Source organism: Ochotona princeps, chromosome 20, assembly GCF_030435755.1.
Source record: "Ochotona princeps isolate mOchPri1 chromosome 20, mOchPri1.hap1, whole genome shotgun sequence".
Taxonomy (NCBI): domain Eukaryota; kingdom Metazoa; phylum Chordata; class Mammalia; order Lagomorpha; family Ochotonidae; genus Ochotona; species Ochotona princeps.
This window is the reverse complement of record NC_080851.1, coordinates 23,953,677-23,975,965: the sequence shown is the minus strand read 5'-3', so window position 1 is coordinate 23,975,965 and position 22,289 is coordinate 23,953,677. Positions and strand designations below refer to the sequence as shown.

General features: G+C 43.3%; 1 protein-coding gene across 1 annotated transcript in view; it reads left to right on the top strand.

Annotated features, from left to right (window-relative positions):
• The window catches only part of ITPRID1 (ITPR interacting domain containing 1), a 71,746-nt gene extending 61,443 nt beyond the window's left edge, over positions 1–10,303 (top strand). The window contains exons 7-11 of the mRNA XM_012926098.2: positions 1,669–1,751; positions 2,152–3,444; positions 7,314–7,441; positions 8,443–8,554; positions 9,417–10,303. Of these exons, the coding sequence (XP_012781552.2) occupies positions 1,669–1,751; positions 2,152–3,444; positions 7,314–7,441; positions 8,443–8,554; positions 9,417–9,707 (1,907 nt within the window). The 3' untranslated portion in view covers positions 9,708–10,303. The remainder of the gene's footprint in view (positions 1–1,668; positions 1,752–2,151; positions 3,445–7,313; positions 7,442–8,442; positions 8,555–9,416) is intronic.
• Positions 10,304–22,289: the final 11,986 nt, after the last annotated feature.

Below are 22,289 nucleotides of genomic sequence, written 5' to 3'. Positions count from 1 at the left end.
AAAAAAGTTGCATGTGTAATTAATTGTTTACACATGCTAGCTTCTTCATACCTATGGTTGTTAGATACTGTACTCATCCAGACCCCACAAAGGTCTACTGTTCCCCCATGTATTCTTTTCTCCAAGGAGATTAAGTGCCATGCTCTGGATCACACAACTTGCAAGTGCGCAGCAGAATCTGAACTAGGTAGGGCTGGCTCCAACGATGTCTCCATCATGGAGCCTAACTGGGTTTTAGTTGCTTACATTGTAGAGAAGTTAACCTTCCTGAATTATGGAGTCGGCAATGTAGGCACTGCAAGTCCAACGGGGCCATGACAAAAATCGCACAATGATTAGCCATGGGGGAGGGTTCCATCTTTCAAAGCAGTCTGGAGCAGGAAATTTGAGAATGAAGATCTAGCTAAAGGAAGAGGGCTGGTTGGAGCAGGTGGAAGTTAGACAAGGCATGGATGTGATCCCTGGGAAATTCTATTGGAAGCAATGTGACTTCAAGTTCTCACAGGCGAGCCTTGGGACAACTTCCAGAGACTGGTCTGGGTGTGCTGATCTCACCGCCAGGCCTGGGGCCAAATGTCATGAGACTTCCCCAAACCTTAGCCTGCCCTCACAGTGTATGTTGGTGTGAGGATATGGAAATGATCATGAAACATATTTGCTTGTTTTATAATCCAGCTTGATCATCCTGGGCTGGATGATCTCTCATTCTTTGTCTTGATTCCTGCAGTTATAAGGAAATACTTTAAATTTGGAAACCCAACTTTTACACATTTATATTCTAGTTACTGAAAAGGTATTTTATAAGGAGGAAGGATTTTGAGCTTCCTGAAGAAAGTAACCCATCTGTAAACTGGCCCACATTTTTGCTTAGTAAGTCAGTTCACACTATTGCAATGCACACGATTGATGTCTGAAACAAAGGCAAGCCACACAGCCCGCCTCCAGAGGGAACTGTGCTTAGTCCCCGTCTGATCTCGTCATCAAAGGGAAATTTCTCAGTCAGGTTGATTCACAAATTCATTTAAGTTTCAGAGGATATGTTTGTTTGTCTTTCACAGAAATCAACACAAGGTACCCGTTAATATCACAACTGTACTCTCCTAGAGGAAATCACCTCTCTGTCTCTTAGAGACCCTTTCTGTTTCTGATTGTTTACAGCCAGTTCCCAGTGTCCGCAGGTTCTGCATCTGCAGATTTAATTAATCACAGATTGAAAATACAAACTGTTCAAAAAAAAGGTGTGTGAAAATGTGCAGACTGTTTTCCTGTCATGGTTTCCCAAAGAATACAGTGTACCAACCATTCACATGGCACTTACATTGTATTGGGTATTATAAGTAACCTAGAGATGATTGAAAGCATACAGGAAGATGTGCATGGTTATATACCAATAGTACATAGATATGGTATATAGTATATAGACTCAGGTTCAGCTGTCTGATTTCTTTTGTCTTGCAACGGGCCATCTTTTTCTGTTTCTCAATGTGCCTGTTATCTTTTACAAAATCCAAACTGAATTTGATCGTGCAGGTACTAGATGTCTCTGCATTCCTATCAATATCACACTTGGGTCTGGGACGCAGGTAAATTCCTTGGAAACGTTGGGTTGGATGTAAGTTCTGTGGGCAACAGGTTTCCACTTTAATAACCTCAGGCCACTTTCTACAGGAGTCTGGGCAGGCAGAGCAAACAGCTGTCAGTCTGACAGCAGTGGGTTCCTGGAAGAGCCACCAGAACCGCTTCCCCTGCAGGTAGGAAAGATGGGGCTGGGGCCCTTAGAGCTCCCCCGCCATTGTCCCACTCCCACCCCACCAGCCACTCTGCTCCTCTACCCTCACACACCCAGCCGGTTTAGAAGGAAGAGTAACTGCAGCACCTAGCTAGAAAGGCTGGGCAGGTGCTCGTCACATGGATCCAGGTGCAAGGAAAGTGGAGTCACTGTAGAGAGCCTCATTACCTCTTTGATTTTCTCAGCGAGGCCGTGGAGCCTGGCAGAGAGGAGGCCCCAGGTGAAGTAAGCCACTGAACTAAGCTCTGAGCTGTGACCCTCTTCTCCAAACTCTTGAGTTGGTGGTAACGATAGGAAAGAAAAACCCAGAATGCCTCTCCCACTGGTGGACTCACTCCGCTTGTTCTCACCTTCTCCCACAGATGCCTTCTTGGCCAAGCAGTCAGAGCCCCGCTGAGACCACAGGCAGTAAGCCGCATGTGGGGGACCACAATTTTGGGTCATCTCAGGACGGTCAGCCAGGGCCAGATGAATCTGATCCCGAGAGCGCTGTGGACACGCCTGTCTCAAGCCATCACCAGAGCTCGAAATCTGCGGTGAAAGAAGCATCTTCGCCCAAGGCCACCGAGGAACCCCCAGAGCCCTTCCTGCCAGATCCGGCCCTTGCCACAACCACCCCTAGGAAGGTATATTCAAGGGAAGGCAGCCATGTGCTCCTGCTGCCTTCCTGCACTGATTCTGTGGGCAATGAAGCCCTGGTCACTTCCATGAATGACCCTCCGTGGTTCATGGTGACCCCTACCACAGATGGGAAGGACGAGCCCTTTAGGCCCAAGGAGGCTGGTAAAGTAGACACACAAATTGGCTGCCAGGGGCCTAGGAGGCCTTCCAGAAATGTCTTTGCTGAAGACAAGACCCTGCAGATGGGCTCCGAGGCCCCAGGGGGAGAGGGAAAGAACAGACTTTGTGCTGTCACCACCACCACCTCACTGGCACGACAACAAAGGTCTCATGTCCCTGAGCGCAGAAAAATCATGTCCTGTACAGATGACTGCATACCAACGTCTGACAACTCCACTCCTCACCTTGAAAATCCACCTGCAACCACTCCCCAGCTGAAGTCAAAGTGTAGAACCAGGGGTCAGGTACCACCTAGGGCAGAAGCCAAGACAGAAAACCTTGCTGTAAATGCTGACTTGAATTTGGGCAACTCCAGGTCAGTGACAATCCAGATGTCCTCTAGCCTTGCGTCAGCTGCCTGGAGCACTGCGGCCTCGGCAGCCGACTGCAGAGGAGCAACTCTGGAACGCACTGCGTGTGACACTGCTGCCACAGGAGGCTCAAGATCTGGGACAGAGGCGAGACAGTTCCGAGATGTTTCTGTTCAGACCTCGGGATGTGAGCCCAGGTCCTGGCAGTGCTGTCCGGCCCCACATGGTATGACCTTGAAGCATGGGCACCAGTCGCTCACCAAATCTGTCTCTCTGGACACAGGCTTCTCCAGCACCTACCCAGGGGCCACCTGCCTCGTTGTACCTGCGTGTGGCTGTGTCTGCTGTCACCACCATCCCCACAGTCACTGGGACACACACAGTTCCAGCTTTGAACCCCCAGCCTTTGGACATGGCCTGTGCTCACAGGCTGGTCATCCAGAAGCCCAGTTTCTGCAGGCCATGAACACCCCTCGGGACACTGCCATGAGGGAGCTGTGTTTTGTAAGTGTTTCTCTCTGCAAAAACAGGAAAGGGGAAACCTCTTGGGTGGTGCCCACCCTTTCTTCCCAAATGTGAGATAGTTCAGGGCAAACCCTACTGTTCTCAACCCATAGTCATGTTGATGGAGCGCTTTCCCATTTCTTATATAGACTCTGATATAGATTATTGGTCTGACAAATCAATACATATCCAGAATTTACTTACGAATATAGACCCCATAGTAACACATACAGGAAATCATGCCATTCTTTGTTAGTAAAAATGATAATACCATAAAGAGAAAAATTATATTTAAAAAAAAAACTTCAGAAGAAATGGCCAGCCAATGTCATCCTTTTAGTATAAATGCTGTAAATGTTTATTAATAAAATACTATCTAGCTTCTGTATATCAGTCTTAAAAGCAATAGATATCCTATTGAAGTAGAGAGATGGGGCTGGAATTATGCCCTGTCGGGTTAAGTCACCTCCTGAGAAGCCAGCATCCTGTGAGCACCATCTCGAGTTCCAGTTGCTCAACTTCTAGCCCAGCTCCCTGGTGATGTATCTGCTGGCTGAAGTGTTCAGGCCTCTGCCACTCACATGGGAGAGCTAATTGGAGTTCCAGGCTCCTAGCTTTGCTTTTGTATTAGCTTTAAAAATTCTCCTACAATGCTTGTGGTTTAGGTTGAAAGGAAAAAGTGTTCCTATTTTTGAAAAACAGTACAGACCAATTCAAAAGTAGGAATTGTTGTCTTTTAAAACTGCTATTATTGAAGTTAAAGTTAGTTTTCATGGGTTTGAACGACTAGAGCCACTCTTCTGTTGTATTGGGGTTATAACCAAATCCTTATTAGAAATAAGAGTTCAAATCATTGGTTTTTGTCCCACCACCCTGCCTTTTAAGGATTTCTTAATTTTGAAACTGCCTGTTAAAGGACTAAACCTTATTTTTTATGTTTCCAAATGGCCAGAAGATGGCAGTGTTTCAGAATCATCATCCCTCTTCAGAGCAAATACAAACCATTTGTTCCCAAAGCCTGGAAGCCCTACCCATACCTTCTCATAAAGTTACCCCTAAAATATCTGGATGAAGCACCACTTGCTGTGTTTCTCTTCAGCCACACTGAACACTTTATTTCCATGGATCTGACTTTTCATGTCGTTGAGAATTTAAAAGTGAATTTGGGTCAGTTGTGACCAGTCTTGGTTGCCTTCCGGGAATGAATTTGAACCATTTCATCGACTTGCTACTAAACAGCAGATACTCCGACTTCTAGAAGTTCTAGATGTTGGTGCTACTTTTGTTCAATCAAGTCTGAAGAAAGCACTTGAACCAGAAGACATGAATTTGAAATCTGATTGCTATTTTTTTTTCCACCACGGGCAAATTATTCTATATCATAACACATATCTGTAAAAGCAGCCCTTCTTGAGCCCCAAGATATTTTCTGATTAAAAAAAATTATTTCCATTGTGTTTGAAAAGCAGAGAGACAGAAACAGATATACATAGAGAGAGAGCTTCCAGCTACAAATATACTCCCCAAGTACTTGCAGCATTAAGGGGTGGGCGAGACCAAAGCCAGGGGCCCAGAACTCAATCCAGATGGCAGATATCCTGTTGCCTCCTAGGGGGTGTACTTGTAAGGGGATGGAATTAAAGCTAAATCTAGCTCCAAATCTATGGTTCCCAGTTAGGACACAGGCATCCCCAGTGGCAGTGTAACCATTGTGCCAAATAGCTGCCTTTATTTTCTGGACTTGAGAGCCACCATTTAGTTAACTTTCAAACATTCTTGCTAACCCTGATCATATTTTGAAGATCCATTCGCACTGATGCAAATACTGGAGAGTTTTATTATGCAAAGTACTATTCTGTTTAGAACATGGAGGATTCAAAATTGAACTCTCAAGGCAAGGTGATGGAGCATTTTCAATATAAATAGATTGCTCTGTGATAGGTATTTTATGATGACAATTCTAATAGGAAATAGTCCTCAGGTTTCCAGAATGTTGGCCATGCAGTTCTGGGGAGAAGGGGAAGAAACCCAGAGCTTCCCAGAAACAGATCTGGATGCTGTGCAGTTGGTCTCCTCCAAAAGAGGAGGAAGGAAAGGCCGGCAGGGGCCAGTCAGCAAAGTGCTTTTTTTTTGTATGATGATGATGATGATGATGATGATGATGATCAAGGTTATCTTTTTAAAAAAAAAAAAAAAAAAAGAGCCCTAGATGGTGCTGTCAGCTTCTGTCCTGTTGGCCTTCCTACCAGCAAGGGACACTGAGAAATAAAATTTTTTAGACAGACACATTGCTAACCCTCACGTAACAGAACCATTTTGGTAATAATAAATAGGAGAAAGATAGTAGGCAGCTCATAGCTTCATACCAATCTACAAGAGGATCCAAACCTAGGAGTCCGCTAGAGACAGGGGCAGAGCCCAACATGCATCGTTATCTCTCGACTGCACAGTATTGATGCAGACGGTCCAGATCACAGATCTATTCAGGCCATGAGCCAATAGAAGCTACAGAGCCAGAAGGATGACTGAACAAACCACAGTGTGCCCCACCAACAGATTTCAAAGACAGCAGGCATGTGCTAAAGCAGTAAAAGCACATTTTATTCTGTTAACTACTGATAGTAGGGAAAGACCAGAACTTTGTGCAGAGGTGAGCTGGGAATATTTAAGAGGGACTGAGGAGGACGAGAGCTGTAGCTCTGGAGAGTCAGAGAATGAAATGTGACGCAGATTGCTTGATATAGATACATTGGATTGGATGTGTTGATTGCCAGGTACCAGAGTTAGGGATCCACCATCCAACTGGCACTGGAAGATGCAGTCCCCAGTATCGGAGGTGATGACAGATGGGTGGAATAGCTCTCAGATCCTTGAGAGAGATACTTCTCAGTTGTTCAAGAAGCACGTTCCCATTTCATAGGCCTCTCGAAGGGGAGGGTACCAGAGACTTCCTTTCAGATCAGGTGTCAGCTAGAGCAGACAGTAGATTGGCAGCATTGGCCTTTCCCAGGCAGGTGTTTTAATGGGCAGAACAGAGATCATCCCCAGGACAGGACTTGGCGCCACTAGAGGTCCTGCCAGAGTCAGGGAAAGTTTCTTAGCAAAGAGGTGTGGGCAGAACTGTGAGGTGTGGAGAGATCTGCAGTTCCCAGAGGTTGTAAGAATTTGTTCAAATTAGGAAAACAAACACGGGCATGAGCACAGTCCTACAGGGGGAGAAACATAAAAAGGATGGGACATCAAGAGCAAGTGGGGTGAGTAGGTAACAGCAGTTTACATCAAGATGCTAATTGCTGGAGAAGATGGAACCCCTACTCCTCTGTCTTGCTCAGACAAGTTTATTAGCTGAATGAAGCAGATCCTGCAGCTCTTAACCTCCAGGGACTGTGTCTCAGCAGGGTTAACAATAAAAGAAAGTATTCAAAGCAGATTTTCCTAAATCAGACACAACCACCTGAACAGATGTGTTTCGTGCTATTGATACTCAAGAGTGAGGCAATACTTGGCACCCAAATTAAACAGAATTAACCAGACCGGACTTTTCCAAGCACAAGTCCTGAATCTGGCTCTTTCCCCATCTCTGTTCTGTCTATACCCTTTTATTCCTGTATCGTCCAGTCCTTCAGTTGATCTGTAGGCCCTCTAGACTGACACCTAACAACCATAGCCCTCCTTGCCAGTCATGCATCGCTCTTGTTGCTTCCAAAAGCCAGGGGCTGGACTCTGTTCTCTTGCTCATGCAAGCCTCAGTCAGGCTGGGCATACAGGTGGGCCCAAACAGGAATGAGTCTGCCCTCTCGCCCGGGGTCGGGAGCTCCTGCAGCGACTCAGGAAGCATTGCCTTCCCTGTTCCTCGTTGGTGTTCTCAGGGCACAGCCCACGAGATGGAAGCCATGAAGATACTCTGCCAGAGTTTCTGGGAGCATTTGGAGGCGACCGAGCAGTACCTCTCAGGACAGCAGGCACTGTTCTCCAGACACATGTCCGAAGAGGAAAGGTAATTTTCTAAAAGAGGGCCATAAAAGTAAGTATCCATCCCACACATGGAGCAAAACAAATAATCTGAGCAGGACAGGGGGGCACCCTGGAGCAGGATTAATGAGAAACCCACCGGCTTTTCCTCTGCTTTCAAGATCTCTTTCTTGGGCCTGGCGTGGTAGCCTAGCGGCTAAAGTCCTTGCCTTGTAAGTGCCAAGATCCCATATGGGCACCAGTTCTACTCCCGGCATCCCTGCTTCCCATCCAGCTCCCCGCTTGTGCCCTGGGAAAGCAGAGGAGGATGGTGTAAAGCCTTGGGACCCTGTGCCGGCATGAAAGACCCGGAAGAGGCTCCTGGCTCCTGGTTTCAGATTGGCTCAGCTCCAGTTGTTGCATGCACTTGGGGACTGAATCATCAGACAGAAAATCTCCCTATCTGTCTCTGTTCCTCTCTATATCTGACTTTCCAATTTAAAAAAATATCTTTTTTTTTTTAAAATATCTTGCTGTCTCAGCGGGAGTGTGTGAGAGCCATTGGCTAAATGGGGACATTTGGGAAAGTTGGGAGCAGGGCAGTCATCTGGGAGCTGAGGTGTGGCCAGGAGGATACCTGCAAGTCCGTGTTGTTGTCATAGATTAGACATATGCCCCCAAAGTGTACAAACAATTCCTACTCTGGAAATAGGAGATGAGCAGAGTGTACTTATAAATGGATCTGGGGATTCTTTATCGTGAAGATAGAAATTTCATAAAACTAGATGGTGGTGATAGCACCTGGTAAAAGGGTTAGGAATTGCTGAATTGGGCTCTTAAAACAGGTGAACTCTACGATGTGCAAATTATACACAATAGAAAGACTGTTTTTAATAATGCAGCCTGCCCTGGTATTATTTCTATGTCTGTAACTGAAACAAATAAACAAGGTGACATTCTCTTTTGAGAAATTTCAAAGGCAGGCCTTACTTTATGAAAGAGATAATGGAAGATGGCTTATTGTGGTGGTTTTCTACTTACCTGCAGGGAGGAGGCAGCCCAGCTGCAAACCTTACGTGAGGCCCTGAAGCAGCAGTTGACAGAGCTGGAGTTTCAGTTAGCAGACCGAGCTCAGCAAATCCGAGAAGAGATTGTTTTGGTATGGGGTGCTGTGTGTGAAGTTTGTATCCATGGTTTGGGGAATGGGAGGAGGGTGGCTTCAATGAAAAACCAGATTGTGCAATCAGTGTGTTTATCATAACTAAATATAATATAACGAGATACAGCTTGGCTTTCTGACAGCCACACAAGCAGCACTAATCCAGATTAGAGCACTGCTGTGGTTTGATGACTGGTTTGAATGTTTCCTGTGGGTCCATGGGGAAAGCCTCTGCCGCTGAGTGTGCTATTGAGAGGGCATAGAAGCTTTGAGGGGGGGGGGTCTAGTGACATGTCCTTAGAGACTGCACTCTTGAAAGTGGTTCTCATGTAGCCTCTAATTTTCAAGAGAAAGTTGTTGCAAAAGCCTGAGTTGGCCCCCAATTGTGTTTGACTGCCCCCGAGCAAAGATGTAAGTACTTAGTCCTTACATAATCCTGCCGGTTGCTAGCCGCACCTGGTCCTCACCAGAACTGAATCAGTTCAGGTGTCATGCCCCCGAGTACCCCAAAGCTGTGAATTAAACAAACCTCTATATAAAAGTTAGCTGCCTTGGGGTTGCATTTTAGCAACACGAAGTTGGCCAAAATAGACTCAATTCACCTAACTGCCAATGTCAATCTTTATCTCTGCTTTATAAACAAGAGGTTACTTGTCAGCCCGTTTTCCACATGAGAACATGAATCTTGGGCATGGCAAAGCTTATCTTTCAGTATGGTTGAAATCACTACTAAAATCTACTATTGGCTCAAAGAACCCAGAATGAAGAATTGACCATCTGAAAAAGGACTTTCTCCCAAGGCTGAGTTAGATGCTCTGTGCAGGTACGTTGTTCATTATTTCCTGTCATTCTTTCCTTTCAGCAACTGGAGCTCCACACTGGGGAGCTACCTCATTATACCTGGACAGAAGGAAATGGTGGCCAAACTTGCTGTGCTACACCCCACCCAGTCATGACTCCCGAGGCTGCAGTTCCTTCCAGCATTGGCCCAGAGCCTCCCCCGGCAGGTGGCATTCAGATGGCCATCTTCACCCAACCTACCCTGGAGACCAGCACCAGGATGTCTGCTCCATCACTAGCTCAGACAGAGGCAGGTCCAGCATCTTCTGCACATTGTCCTCTTGGAGGAAAAGATACACACATTTTCGTCTAGAGCAGATTTGATGACCTTCAAGCAAAATGTCAGAGCCCAGGCCAGCTGCAGCAAAGAAATCTGGGTAGATATGGGATGCTGGCATCTTAACCAATGTCTCAGATGCTGGAGTTACACAGGAAGTTCATTGTGGCAACCAGTCTGAAATATGGTCTTAGTTCTCTCACTATGTGACTGTTTCTCATAAACTTCTTCAAGGACACTCACATGTGCATGTTTTGAAAATTTTTTTACACCAAAATAAATTTGTCTTTTCATTCCATTTCCCATAAATTGTTTGCAGTGTACTTGTACTGAGGGAGAGAGATGGAGACAGAAAAGCAGAAAATGAAGGACAGGTTGAGGACTTCTGTATTGTCAGGACACTCAACAGAGGAAACAGCTGGATGACTCCACAGTTAGGAGAGCCTCATTGGGCAGAGGGCTCCCAAACACCAAGGCAGGTGCAGGATGGAAATAAGTTATGAGACTGGGTGGTGGGCAGCTTCAAAGCAAGAACTGTTTAGATTCCTTGCTGGAAAGTGACCTCTACTTACCCATCATGTCAAATAAGTTTGAGTCTTCCCTCATGGCTTTGAATTTCCAAGAGTGTTTGCTGACTGCCCCTTTCCTCAGAGATGCTGCTGCCTTTGGCTTTGAAGTCTACCTCCCTGCATTTCTAATATATATATATATATATATATATATATATATATATATATATATATATATATATATATATATAAATAAATATATATAATAAAATATATATAAAATAAAATATATATACAATTTTATTTGAGAAGTGAATAGGAGAGTATTAGGACTCCCATCTGCTAATTCACTCCTCAGTGCCAGCAATGGCTGATACTGGGCTGAGCTGGGAGCCAGGAATGCAGACCAGGTCTTCCATGTGAGTGGCAAGGACTCAGTTGAGACATCACTACTGCTTCCCATGGTCTGCATGTGCAGGGAGCTCGAGTCAGGAGATGGAACCCGTTCAGCCCAGACACTCTGATAAGGGACATGGTTGTCTTCACCATCATCTTAACCCCTAGGCTACATGCCCTCTCCACTTCTTGCCAGTTGATGGGGGTGGGAGCCTCACAAGCTGGATAGAAGTAATGTTAGATCCAGCGTGATGGCTCAATGGCTAAATTGTCACCTTGCAAGTTCTGGGATCCCGTATAGCCACTGGTTCATATCCTGACTGCTCCACTGACACTGTATCTAACATATATTAGCAGTATTTGATGAACCAGTAAGTTTAAAATATCAAACCTGGCTCCAGGATTTAAAGCCCTGAATTGCACATTTCCACTGAATATAGAAATCCTGGCTGATGTTTTTCTCTTTCAACACTTTAAAAAGCTTCTTCCTCTGATTTTCTGTTTTTGTTTTAGCCTCTAAGATTTCTGATGAAAAAGCTCTGACTAATCTGTCAATTTGTTGGATATAATGCAATTTTTCCTTTGGGATCTTTCAAGATTTTTTGTTGCAGTTTGATATTGATCTTTGATTACAATGAGTCAGAGCATGTTGTCTTTGATTTTGTTCTCTTTGAAGTTGATTTGTTTTCATTTGTAACTAAATATTCCTTATAAAGTTTGGATATTATCAGTGACTATTCAAATATATTTATGTTTTTATTTCTTATTCTCCTTCTAGGACCACAATAAGAGTAGTATAAGAGCTTCTGATGTCCCTCAGTTCTCTGACACTCTATTCAGTTTATGTTGAATGTTTTCCACAATCTGTGTTTTCTACCAGCTAATGTTTATTGATCTACCTGTAAACCTACTGACTTTTTGCTTCCACGTCTCTATTTTGCTTTGGACGTCCTTCTGAGAACTTTTTACATCTGTCACTGAATCATGAAGTTCTACAAATTCCATGCAATCCATTGATAAAACTTGCACTTCTTGGCTGAGAAGGTCCATCCACTCCTTTTAAGAGTATTCACTTGAATCCAGCATGATAATCTAGTGGCTATATACTTACCTGCATGTCCCAGTTCATGTCCAGGCGGTTCCAGTTCCCATCCATCTCCCTGCTTGTGGCCTGGGAGGGCAGTAGAGGATGGCCCAAGGTCTTGGGACCCTGTACCCATATGAAATCCAGAAAAGGCTCCTAACTCCTGGCTTCGGATAAGTTCAGCTTCAATCATTGTGGCTACTTGGGGAGTGAACCAATACATGGAAGGTCTTTCTCTCTGTCTCTTCTACTCTTTGCAAAGCTGCCTCTCCAATAAAAATAAATAAATCTTTTGAAAAATAGAGTATTCACTCACCCTATCTTCATGGATTCACCTAAACTTATGAATTATTATAAGAGGTACATTAAAATCTCCCTTTAATGAAAACATCTATAAAAGTGTGGAAATATTTCTGGTTCTTTGTGTATCAAGTCATTCTGGGAACTCTTGATAGTATGCTGTGAGATGGTAGATGCTGTGCCTGCTTTAGGGGCCAGTCAGCTCAGCTCAGATTCTGATCACCATTCTAACCTATCTGCAGACTGTTTCCAGCCTTCCCGTGCTATGACCATGAGTATATACCACCCAGTAGTCAACCTGGGACCTGGGTAGTGATCTGCACTTCGGTCAGTGTTGAAAGCCTTTGTTTTGCTTTTACAATCAGTACTTTACATACACAGCTCAGGGACAATCTGAAACTTTATACACAGATTTAAATGATACCTTTTCTTAGCTACTTCCTGCCTGCCAATCTTCTTATCCTTCCTACCCCTATTTTTTTCTTCTTCTTATAGGCTCTTACTAGAAAATTATGGTTGTAGCATCATGAACTATCTGCAACTGGACTGACCTCAGGACAGAGTAGCAATAGAAAGGAATCTGAGAAGACTGCATCTATTGCTACCACCTGATTCCACCTGTTCTGCCACTGCTCTTGCCATTGCATGGGAATGTGTCTTGCTGCTGGGACCTGCCTGGGTAGGCCTGGGAGATGCAAAAGATGAATTTCCCAGGGGACTCCTTTTCTAATCCTTTGACTCCAAAAGTTTTTTGTTTATGTTAGTACTTGTTTGAAGAATCAGGTTGCCCTAGAATTTATGCCAGGAAAGATGGGAGTGGGGAAAAGCAGGACCTCATTTCTGGAGGTGTTTTTCTTCAAGCCCTGTAGTCCCCCTTCCAGTTGACTTGGTATTATTTACCTTTTTGAGTCCACAAGTAGCTATCTCATACATTCTGTTCAAGGCTGTTAGTCTTAATCAGTGGAGAAAACAAGATAACATGTACATAGTCCATCTCAACCAGAAACAACACAGTTATCAGCCTACTTAGGTTTAATGTTCTCTTTGTATAGAAACAAAAACACATGCATACCACGTATGAAGCACTGTGCTAAATCCACGATACATGAGATTTTTGTGTATAGAAAAACAAATTACTATTATTATTCTTATTTTAAAGTTCAGGAAACAGAATTTTAGGAACTAAATGAATTGCTTAATGCCACACTATTAGAAAACCAGGCATGATCCCAAAACCCTATTCTGAAGGACTCTACGGTCTAGCCCTGGCCAGCTCTGTCACACAGTCCAGATCAGGCCAGAGCTACAGATGTTCTGATCCCAGGTGAGGATGAAGCAGGAGAGTTCTCTGAAATCCGTGCTTTTCTAGCTTTCAGCATCGATTAGGTCATGGTGAAAGATATACTGATGCACAGTAGTTGAAATCTAATATCGCTTTGTGTTGCTAACTGGGCAGCTGTTTATTTAAAGGAAGTGGAAACAGGTGTGTGGGCCCTGATTCAATTACGTGATGGAGGGGACACACTGATCCATGGCCGTTTTCAAGGAGATATGCTGATGGTGCTAATTAATCATCTGTCTGTCAAAGCAAAATAGAACATAATAGAAAATGATGTTCCAGTTGCCCATGCCACAGGTATGGGACACGGACTCCTGTGCCTGGCTTTGCCTGCAAGCAGATGCAACTGTTTATGGTGATAGAAATTGAGATGCAGTACCTGAATCCTCCAGGATTACTGTGTCTGACACAGTTATGAAGGAACAGGGTTTTAGACACTCTTGCCAACAGCATGGGACCTCATCCAACAAGAATCACCACTCAGAGGGAGCCTCCCCTTCAAGTTATTAATTGAGTCTTTAGATCATGAGGCTGCCCCGTGGGTATGGCTGGAAGGGACACATTCTATTCTGTGTCCTAGAACACTCCAGGTGCATCTTTTGACCAGACATGTGTCTTCACCGTGGAGCAGTGTAATAAATAATACTTAATTCTTCTTTCATTTATCTCCTTGTCACTCAGTTTTCTCAGTTTTTAAAACACAAAGGAGGTAGTTTGGTCTCTTGTTTAGGAATTTCCAAGTTTTGTTTTTCCCAATTCCCTCTACAAAGTTTCTATTTCTCTCTACAAAGTTTCTAATTCTCTCTACAAAGTTCTGTGAAACTGTACTTGACCCCACCTGGTGCATCTTCCGGAGCTGATTTCATGCAACTCTCCCCCTTTCCCTCTGATCCAGCTTCACAGGCCTTGCTACTTCCATCTCAAGGGCTGTCTCTGGACTGTCCTTTGTGTTTGCTTTTCGGCTTTCCTTGGATGTTTGTAGGGTTGTTGGCTTCTCATTTTGATCTCTGTTCAGATGTCTCCTCTTCAGGAAGGCTTCCTTGGTAGTCCAGCCACACCAGTGTTTCTTCCTATTCACACCTCTACGTAGGCGTTGTCCTGTTACCTGAGTTATTTTCCTTTGCACTGTGTGTTTTCTGGATATTTGCATCTTCCTTTGTTCATTCAGTGTGTGTCTGCTCTACTAGAATGTAAGACTTATGGAGGAAGGACTTGTTTGTCTTCTTTTTCATCTTTTCTCCACTAAAATGCTGCTTAGTATATGGTAATTCAAAAAAGGACTTGAGTGAATGGATGGAAGAATTATTAACCAGTTAACAAGATTAGTAAAAATTGCTTAAACATAAATAAGACACAATATAATCCATCAAAGAATTTTTAGTTTGAGTACAAAAACATATACAACTAATCACCTTACTTCCTTGCTCATATGAGGGGATTTTTTTTTTAAGATTTTACTTATTTTTATTGGAAAGTCACATATACAGAGAGGAGAGACAGAGAAGAAGATCTTCTGTCCAATGATTCACTCTCCAAGTGACCACAACAGCCAGTGCTGTGCCGATCCGAAGCCAGGAGCCAGGAACTTCCTCCAGGTCTTCCACGCGGTGCAGGCTCCCAAGGCTTTGGGCCATCCTCTACTGCTTTCCCAGGTCACAAGCACGGAGCTGGATGGGAAGTGGGGCTGCCGGGATTAGAACCAGCGTCCATGTGGGATCCTGGTGCGTTCAAGGCGAGGACTTTAGCCACTAGGCTACTATGCCAGGTCCGAGGGAATTTTATTAAGTTCCAAGGAAAAGGGTATTGGAAGATTTTAGTGTGAAAAAAAAAAAACTTAGTTCATTTATAGTTTTCTCACATGACAGATTTCTGTGAACTTTCTGAAACACCCCCCCAAGGCACACTTTTCATAAATTTCTGATCAATAAGACTTTTCATCATTTTTGAAAAGTTAACAGAAAAGCCAAAACAATTAGGATGACAAATCAGTCTTGAATAACTTGAATGCCTTGGAATAATGTTGCTGCTGATGCTTCAGGCTGGTGTCTCCCCTTAAATCGGAAGAGTGTTTCCCAGTAGGCTGCACCACTTTAGTGTCACCCACCCCACTCACTCATGCCTTCCACCTCCCAGGTCTGGCCCGGGCTCCTGCTTGCTTCACCAGCACATGGAACACACTCTCAAGGACCCCTTTGCTGTATATCATGCCTCCTCTCAAAGCCCTGCCTTAAAATAAGGTTTATTCTGGAAAGGCTCTCTTTCCCTTTGGGATCTTGTGTCTATATACGTTTTTCAGCTTCTAGTCAAGCATCTAGGTTACACAGTCTCCAGTGTGACTGCCTATTAAAATAATCTGCGAGGTCTCAGAAAGTTACCATTGCCTAGAAACCACAATCAGGAATGTTTATGTAACTGGTCTAGGGGCGAACACAGCTGCTGGCATTTTGTTGAATGCTCTTTTTTTTAAAATGATTTTTTTAAAGTTTTTTTTTTTTTTTTGAAAGTCAGGTTTTTACAGAGAGGGGGGATAGAAAGATCTGTCTGCTGGCTCACTCCTCTTGTGGCCGCAACGGCAGGAGCTGAACCGATCTAAAGCCAGGAACTTTCCCTGGGTCTCCCACGCAGGTGCAGGGTCCCAAGGCTTTGGACCATCCTGTACTGCTCCCCCAGGCCACAAGCAGGGAGCTGGATGGGAAGTGGAACATCCAGGACACGAACCAGTGCCTACATGGAATCCCAATGCATGCAAGGCAAGGACTTTAGCCTCTCGGCTATCATGCTGGACTCTGCTGTGAGTAACACAAACCCAGGCTTAAGAACCAAGAGTCCCAATAATCTAGAAGGCATTATATTTATGTGCAATAATTCACACATGTATATGAAATTTGACTTTTTTTTTCTATAAATCCAAAGGAGAAAGTTAAGCACTTCTGAAGCAATTCTTTTACAGGATAACTGATAAATCCTGTCCTTCTTTGTTCACCTGCTCCAATCCTTGATTTTTTTCCCTCAAAAAGTGCTGCATATAAATCTTCTCTAAGAGATGGATTTACACTGAGTAGTTGTACTGAGAGTAGAGGGTGACTGAGATCTGACTGACCTTTGAATTTCATTTTCTTGTGACTGACCAGATCAGGCCCCAACCTATCAACAGTGGATCTTTGGGAAGGAGTTACTAGCCTTAATGTAAAGGCACAAGTCTTAGTGGAATTCTGTAGAGTATATCAAAGGCAGACTCTATAGGAATTTTTCCCAACTTTGCCTCGCTGACTATATATTACTTGATCAATTTGGATGACCGATTGATCTAATATAGAGCTGTTGAGTGTTCATTCAATGCCAGGTGCTGTGTGGGGCCTTAAGCAAAGAGAATAAAATATACAAGGCTTTGCTTTTGTGTGGTTTACAATTGGAAGAAAGATGGGAATGTGTAACATGCAAGTTAATAAATATAGGAAGGCTGCATTTTCAAATAAGAATGACTACTTTTATATGTCAAAAAATTAGAGAATATGATTATGACTGCACTGCATTTTTAAATCAAAGTTAGGCTAACTCTGTCCTTAGGACAGAATCACGATGTTAGAGGAATAGAAGGAACCAAAGCCATGCTGAAATGAACAAATGTTGGCAAGGATGTAGAGAAACGAAAATGCTGTTACATTGCGGGGGAGGGGCTGGAATGCTAACATTTCATAGGTTACCACTTAACCTAACAATTCACTCCTATCCACTTGAGAAAATGAAAATGTATGGCCATGTGGGGAAGAGTATTGTGGTTCAGAGTTAGGCACCTTGTTTAAATTATTAATATCAGAAAGTGTACCAGGACCAAGTCTTGGCTACTCTCCTTCCCATCCAGTTTCCCTGCTAGAGACCTGGTTGGAGTTCCAGGCTCCTGCTGTTTTCCTAATCCATCCCTGGCCATATGGAAAGTGACCCAGCAATGGAAAGCTTTCTCTTGCTCCATTCTTTCACTCCCTTCCACTAACTGTGCTTTTCAAGTAAACAGTAATAGACATTTTTTAAAAGATTCATTCACAAATAGCTATAACTTATTCATAATAGTCAAAAAGTAGAAACAACATACATCTCAGCAACTGATAAATGAATAAGCAAACTGTAACATGTTCACACAAAAAGAACATTCTTCAGCAATACAAATTCTAGTTCTGATATCTACTATAACATAGTAAAGTGTTATCCCAGTGGTTCATTGAAAGTGGTATCCCAGAATGACTTCTCTTTGGGTAGTGGTGAAAATATCAGGTTGGATTATGGTGAAAATTCAAGTTCTGTAAATATACCAAAAAAAAACCCACTAAATTATTCAACCTCATTGTATTGCATGCAAAATTATATCTCAATGAAGTGTGGGGCAACTTGCACACACCGGTGGGCACAATACTTCCAGACAGGAATGACAAACCAGCCTCCCAGCTGAGAGCGAACATCCTCTGTTTACAGAAGAGAGAGAGGTCAGTGAGAGAGGTCAGTGAGGTCAGTGAGAGAGGTCAGTGAGGCTGCTGCCAGTTGAGGAAGGAGAAGCAGATAAAGGTCACACCAGATAGGATCTATTCAGCTGTGACAGAGTTCAGATTTTATCTTGAATGTAAAGAGAGCTCATTGGAGGGTTTGAAGTGAGACTGTGATGTGTTGGGATGCACTGAAATGAGACTGACCGCCCCGGCAGTAACTGATTCAGAGGGCAGGGCAGAAGGCAAGGATCCGAGACAAAAGTGGCCATGATAAGCGTAGGTGAAACTTGGGAAACTGAGCAAATTTCTCGTCTTTTGTCTCCGTACTCCTCTTCCTTTTTTTTTGTCACAAATAAATTATTTTCTATTAATAACACAGTTTTCATGAGTTTTCACAAAATAGCAATCAAAATATTTGAACCACTGTTAACCTTTAGTACACCCCACATAATCTATTCCTGTTCACAGACTAGTCTGTTAATACTGTAAATTTCTAGTCACTTTCATATTGTTAGTATTAAGAAAGGGAGTATTATCCCAATTTAGTATCCAATTTTGCTCTTCCCTTCAAAAAGCACCACCAAGGTAAAACACAGGCCACATTACATGCCTGTCATAGCTCTTCCCTGACGAAGCTCTTGGCTCCCAGCAGCTTGGTGCGTTTCTAGCATCACAAGCCACGGTCTTCAGCACTATATTTGGAAAAGGAACAAGAAGACATTTGTGGAAAAACAGAATTTGCCTCACTCTTCTTCCTGCCCGTGAGGTGACTGCCTTTGTGTAAACTGAAGTGGGTGGCAAAGCACAGGCCTGCTTTGGTTGACCGTGACTCACAGAATGAAACTTGAGGCCTGATATTCAATGCAGTGTTTAATAGACACTTTCCCCAGGGCTTAAATGACTGCCTACAGACATTTCAATAATCAAATACAGCTTAGGAATAAAAAGAGACAAAGGCTGCCCACTTGTCTCTAGTCCGGATCAGTTTATCCGATGGAGGAGACTCGCTGTGCTGAACCCTGGCACGTGTGACTGTCACCTGGGACTCTCCAGCCCTCCTCCCACACTGTGACACATCCCAGCACAGCTCTCCAGGTGACCCAGATATTTCTATGCCAGCCCCAAACTTTTCTATCGCATATGTCCTTCTTCCTCCTAAAAGTGAGCCATTCCTCGCTGCTTTTCTCTCTCTTATAGTCAGAGACCCAGGTCATCACTTCTACATCTGCTCCAGCTTCAGTGTGGTTTGCTTCCAGCTTTTCTCCTGTGGCATCCTGTTTATAGCTGCACGTGTCTCCTTGCTCCCCTAATTTATCTGGCTGGTAACTCCTGTTTCATTATGGCTCATGTTCTAGAAAGGCCAGAACGTACTTTACAATACATGTTTTATAGGCAGCTTGTCTTGATTCCAGTTTGGTATGTTAACTGTGTCTCCATGTCTGTTGCAAAGTTCCATAACTGCCTTGTGACCAGTCATAGAGACACAGACCCACTGACTACCCTGCTCCCAGCCACATTCCCACCAAATGGGCACGCTGGAATGGCTGGCTGTCTTTTACACCATGCCCAGTGTATGGAGAATCTTGAAACCTGTGCTGGTCCTTCCTCTAGCTAAGTCCACTCCATTAGCCATGATGCACTCTGCAGGTGGCTAACCAGAGTCTCAGACAAGAGATAGGCTGTGGGATTCCCAAACCTCTCTGCATGCTCAGAGATCACAAGACACCCAGAACCCTCCAGGGCACCAAGCAGATACTGACACAGGTTCATACCCCCAGCTCTCACTCCCCTAACTTCCCCATCCTTAACCCCACCAGGCCTTTTGTACTTGCATAAGGGAAATTTCCCTTCTAGCAAAACTTCCATTGCAACCTGGAGAGAGGGAGAGAGGAAAATGGAAAGGGAGAAAATAAAAGAGGAAATTTGGGGGAGGCAGACAGACTCAAAATTGATTCCTGAGTTGTGAAAAGCTGGTTTGAAGGGCCCAGCGCAGTAGCCTAGTGGCCTTGCATGCACTGGAATCCCATTTGGGCACCGGTTCATGTCCTGTTGCTCCATTTCCCATCCAGCTCCCTACTTGTGGCCTTGGAAGGCAGTACAGGACGGCCCAAAGCCTTAGGACCCTGCACCCATGTGGGAGACTCAGAGGAGGCTCCTGGCTCCTCGCTTTGGATCGGCACAACTCCAGACATTGCGGCCACTTTGAGAGTGAATCAATGGACAGATCTTTCTGTCTCTCCTTTTCTCTGTAAATCTGCCTTTCCAATAAAAATAAATCAATCCTTTTTAAAAATCTAGTTTGAGACTTTTCTAGAAAACTATTATTTCCTTTTCTTAATGCCCTGCTTTAAAAAAATAATAATAGGGTGTTTAAAATGCGTAAAGCAAGGCTATCAATTCTTTGTTTTAGGAACTATCTGTCATTCCCTCTCCTGGATCAAGAAGCCTAACTCCTGACCAAGTTTGGTTTTGTTTGTTTGTTTTAAGATTTATTTATTTTACTTGGAAGTCAGAGCTACAGACAGAGAGAGGACTTGAACTATCTTCCACTTCTTTTCCAGGCCAGAAGCGAGCAGCTGGATCAGAAGCGGAGCAGCCAGGACACAAACCAGCACCAGTAATGGATGCTGTCACCCGCAGGTAGAGGACTAGTTTGTAAAGCCAACATGTCAGACCCAAATAAATCTTAATATTAGGAAAATTGCTTGTCAAGAGGGAGAGAGATATACTTTGCCAAGAGGAGGAAGTACATTGTGTGACCTCAAAAAGTGATTATAAATACATTATAGGCATGTTTCATGGCTTCATGACATTGTGTTATAATTGTTTTCTAATCCTGTTCATTCCTCATGTAAGTGTATAGGTGACTTCTCATGGTACCAAAGTATCCATGTATCAATATACAAATAAAAGATAAACTCTTATTTTTTTATTGTCCCCAAAGTCAGTTGTTATCCTTCAAATAAGTCTTTACAAATTTGATAGTTGAATTTGGCTTGCATTTATCTGGATGTTACTGAAGTCAAACATTTTCATGTATGTTGGGCTCACTCTCTGATTTTTCCCTCCTTAACTTTGGTTTTTAATTGTCTACCCAATTTCATTGCTCATTTTTGCAGGAAGTTCTTGTTTTGGAGTGACATAATAAATGAGATTACTTGGTTGGGAGCAAGCAGGGACTAACCTTTCAGACCCTATCGTGGAAAGGGAGTGAGCCATCTTCGTTTGTTGTTAGGAGAGATTCAAGGATAGGCAGGAGAGTGGAGAAGGTTGATACGGGGAAAAAAAAGACAAAGGTTTGGGTTGCATCCTGTTTGAATGTCATTGGCACAGTGGAGTTGGAGAAAGACTAATTAGAAGGAGAGCATCCTATATGATCGATTTGTGAAGGCCGTTCAGAGTTTTCTGTTTTGAAGTTAGAATTGTGGAAGAAGAAATAGAGAAGCAGGTAGCCTTCAACCAAGTGCTGATTGTGTGGGCCTGGCATAATTGCTGTCACAATTGGATTAAAGATGATTTTTGCATATAACCTGGCCATTATCCATTTTGATTTTCACTCTCTTAAGGGAAATGATAGTTCTATTTAATATGTTAGAATTCTTGATAGATTAAGAGGATTGAATTTTTATCAGATATATTGAAAAGTAATCATGAATTTGTTTAATGTTGTCTAGTGGGTTATATCATGCTTCTAAACTTATGTTTAACTGTAAATTTTCATGGTTTTAACTTCAGTTAGTTTAGGGAGACTTTTTTACTTTCAAAGTATATAAAATAGTCACCTGTATTTCTTTCTGTTGCTATTATTGGGCTACTTTATTTTTCTACACTTAACATTTTAATCTACTTGACATTTGTGATAATACAGGAGGGTAATAGAAACTAGTTCTCTTTTTATCACAATTGGTATACAATTGTCTCAATATCACTTATTGACAATTCTGTACATTCCTTATCAATTGATTCCTCAATGCTAGTTTTGGTTAAGCTGAAATTACATTTTGCAATTTCCATAGCTCATTGCTTTTTGTCTCTGCATGTCTCACAATTTTTATTGTATGTTCAGTATCATGGACTAAGTAGAGACTGAGGTGAATAATTTCTATCCCCACAAAAAAAAAAAAAAACCATTTATTCTTATTCTATTAGGTACTAGCATGGGGGGAGGTCTAAATAAATCTGGCCTACTAAGCAGGATCTGCACGTTGTTATGTAACTTGGAGTAGATTCATTTCACTCTCTTAAAGCATTTCAGGATGGGGTAAAGCCTTCCCCTTCAGCAGAGCTTAGCTCAACACATTAGTGACTCTACTCCGCCTCTATCTCCTTCCACATGCGTGGAATAACTGTCTCTGATCACAACCAAGCTTTCCACTTTCCAAGTCATTGAAGTCTTCTCTTCACTCTTCCGTCTCTCTTTTGGATTTGTACACTTCTAGAAGATCTCTGTCCCTATCCTCCTGCCTGATTGGTAGCTTTTCATCAGCTTTGCACTGGACTGCATGGTAGTGG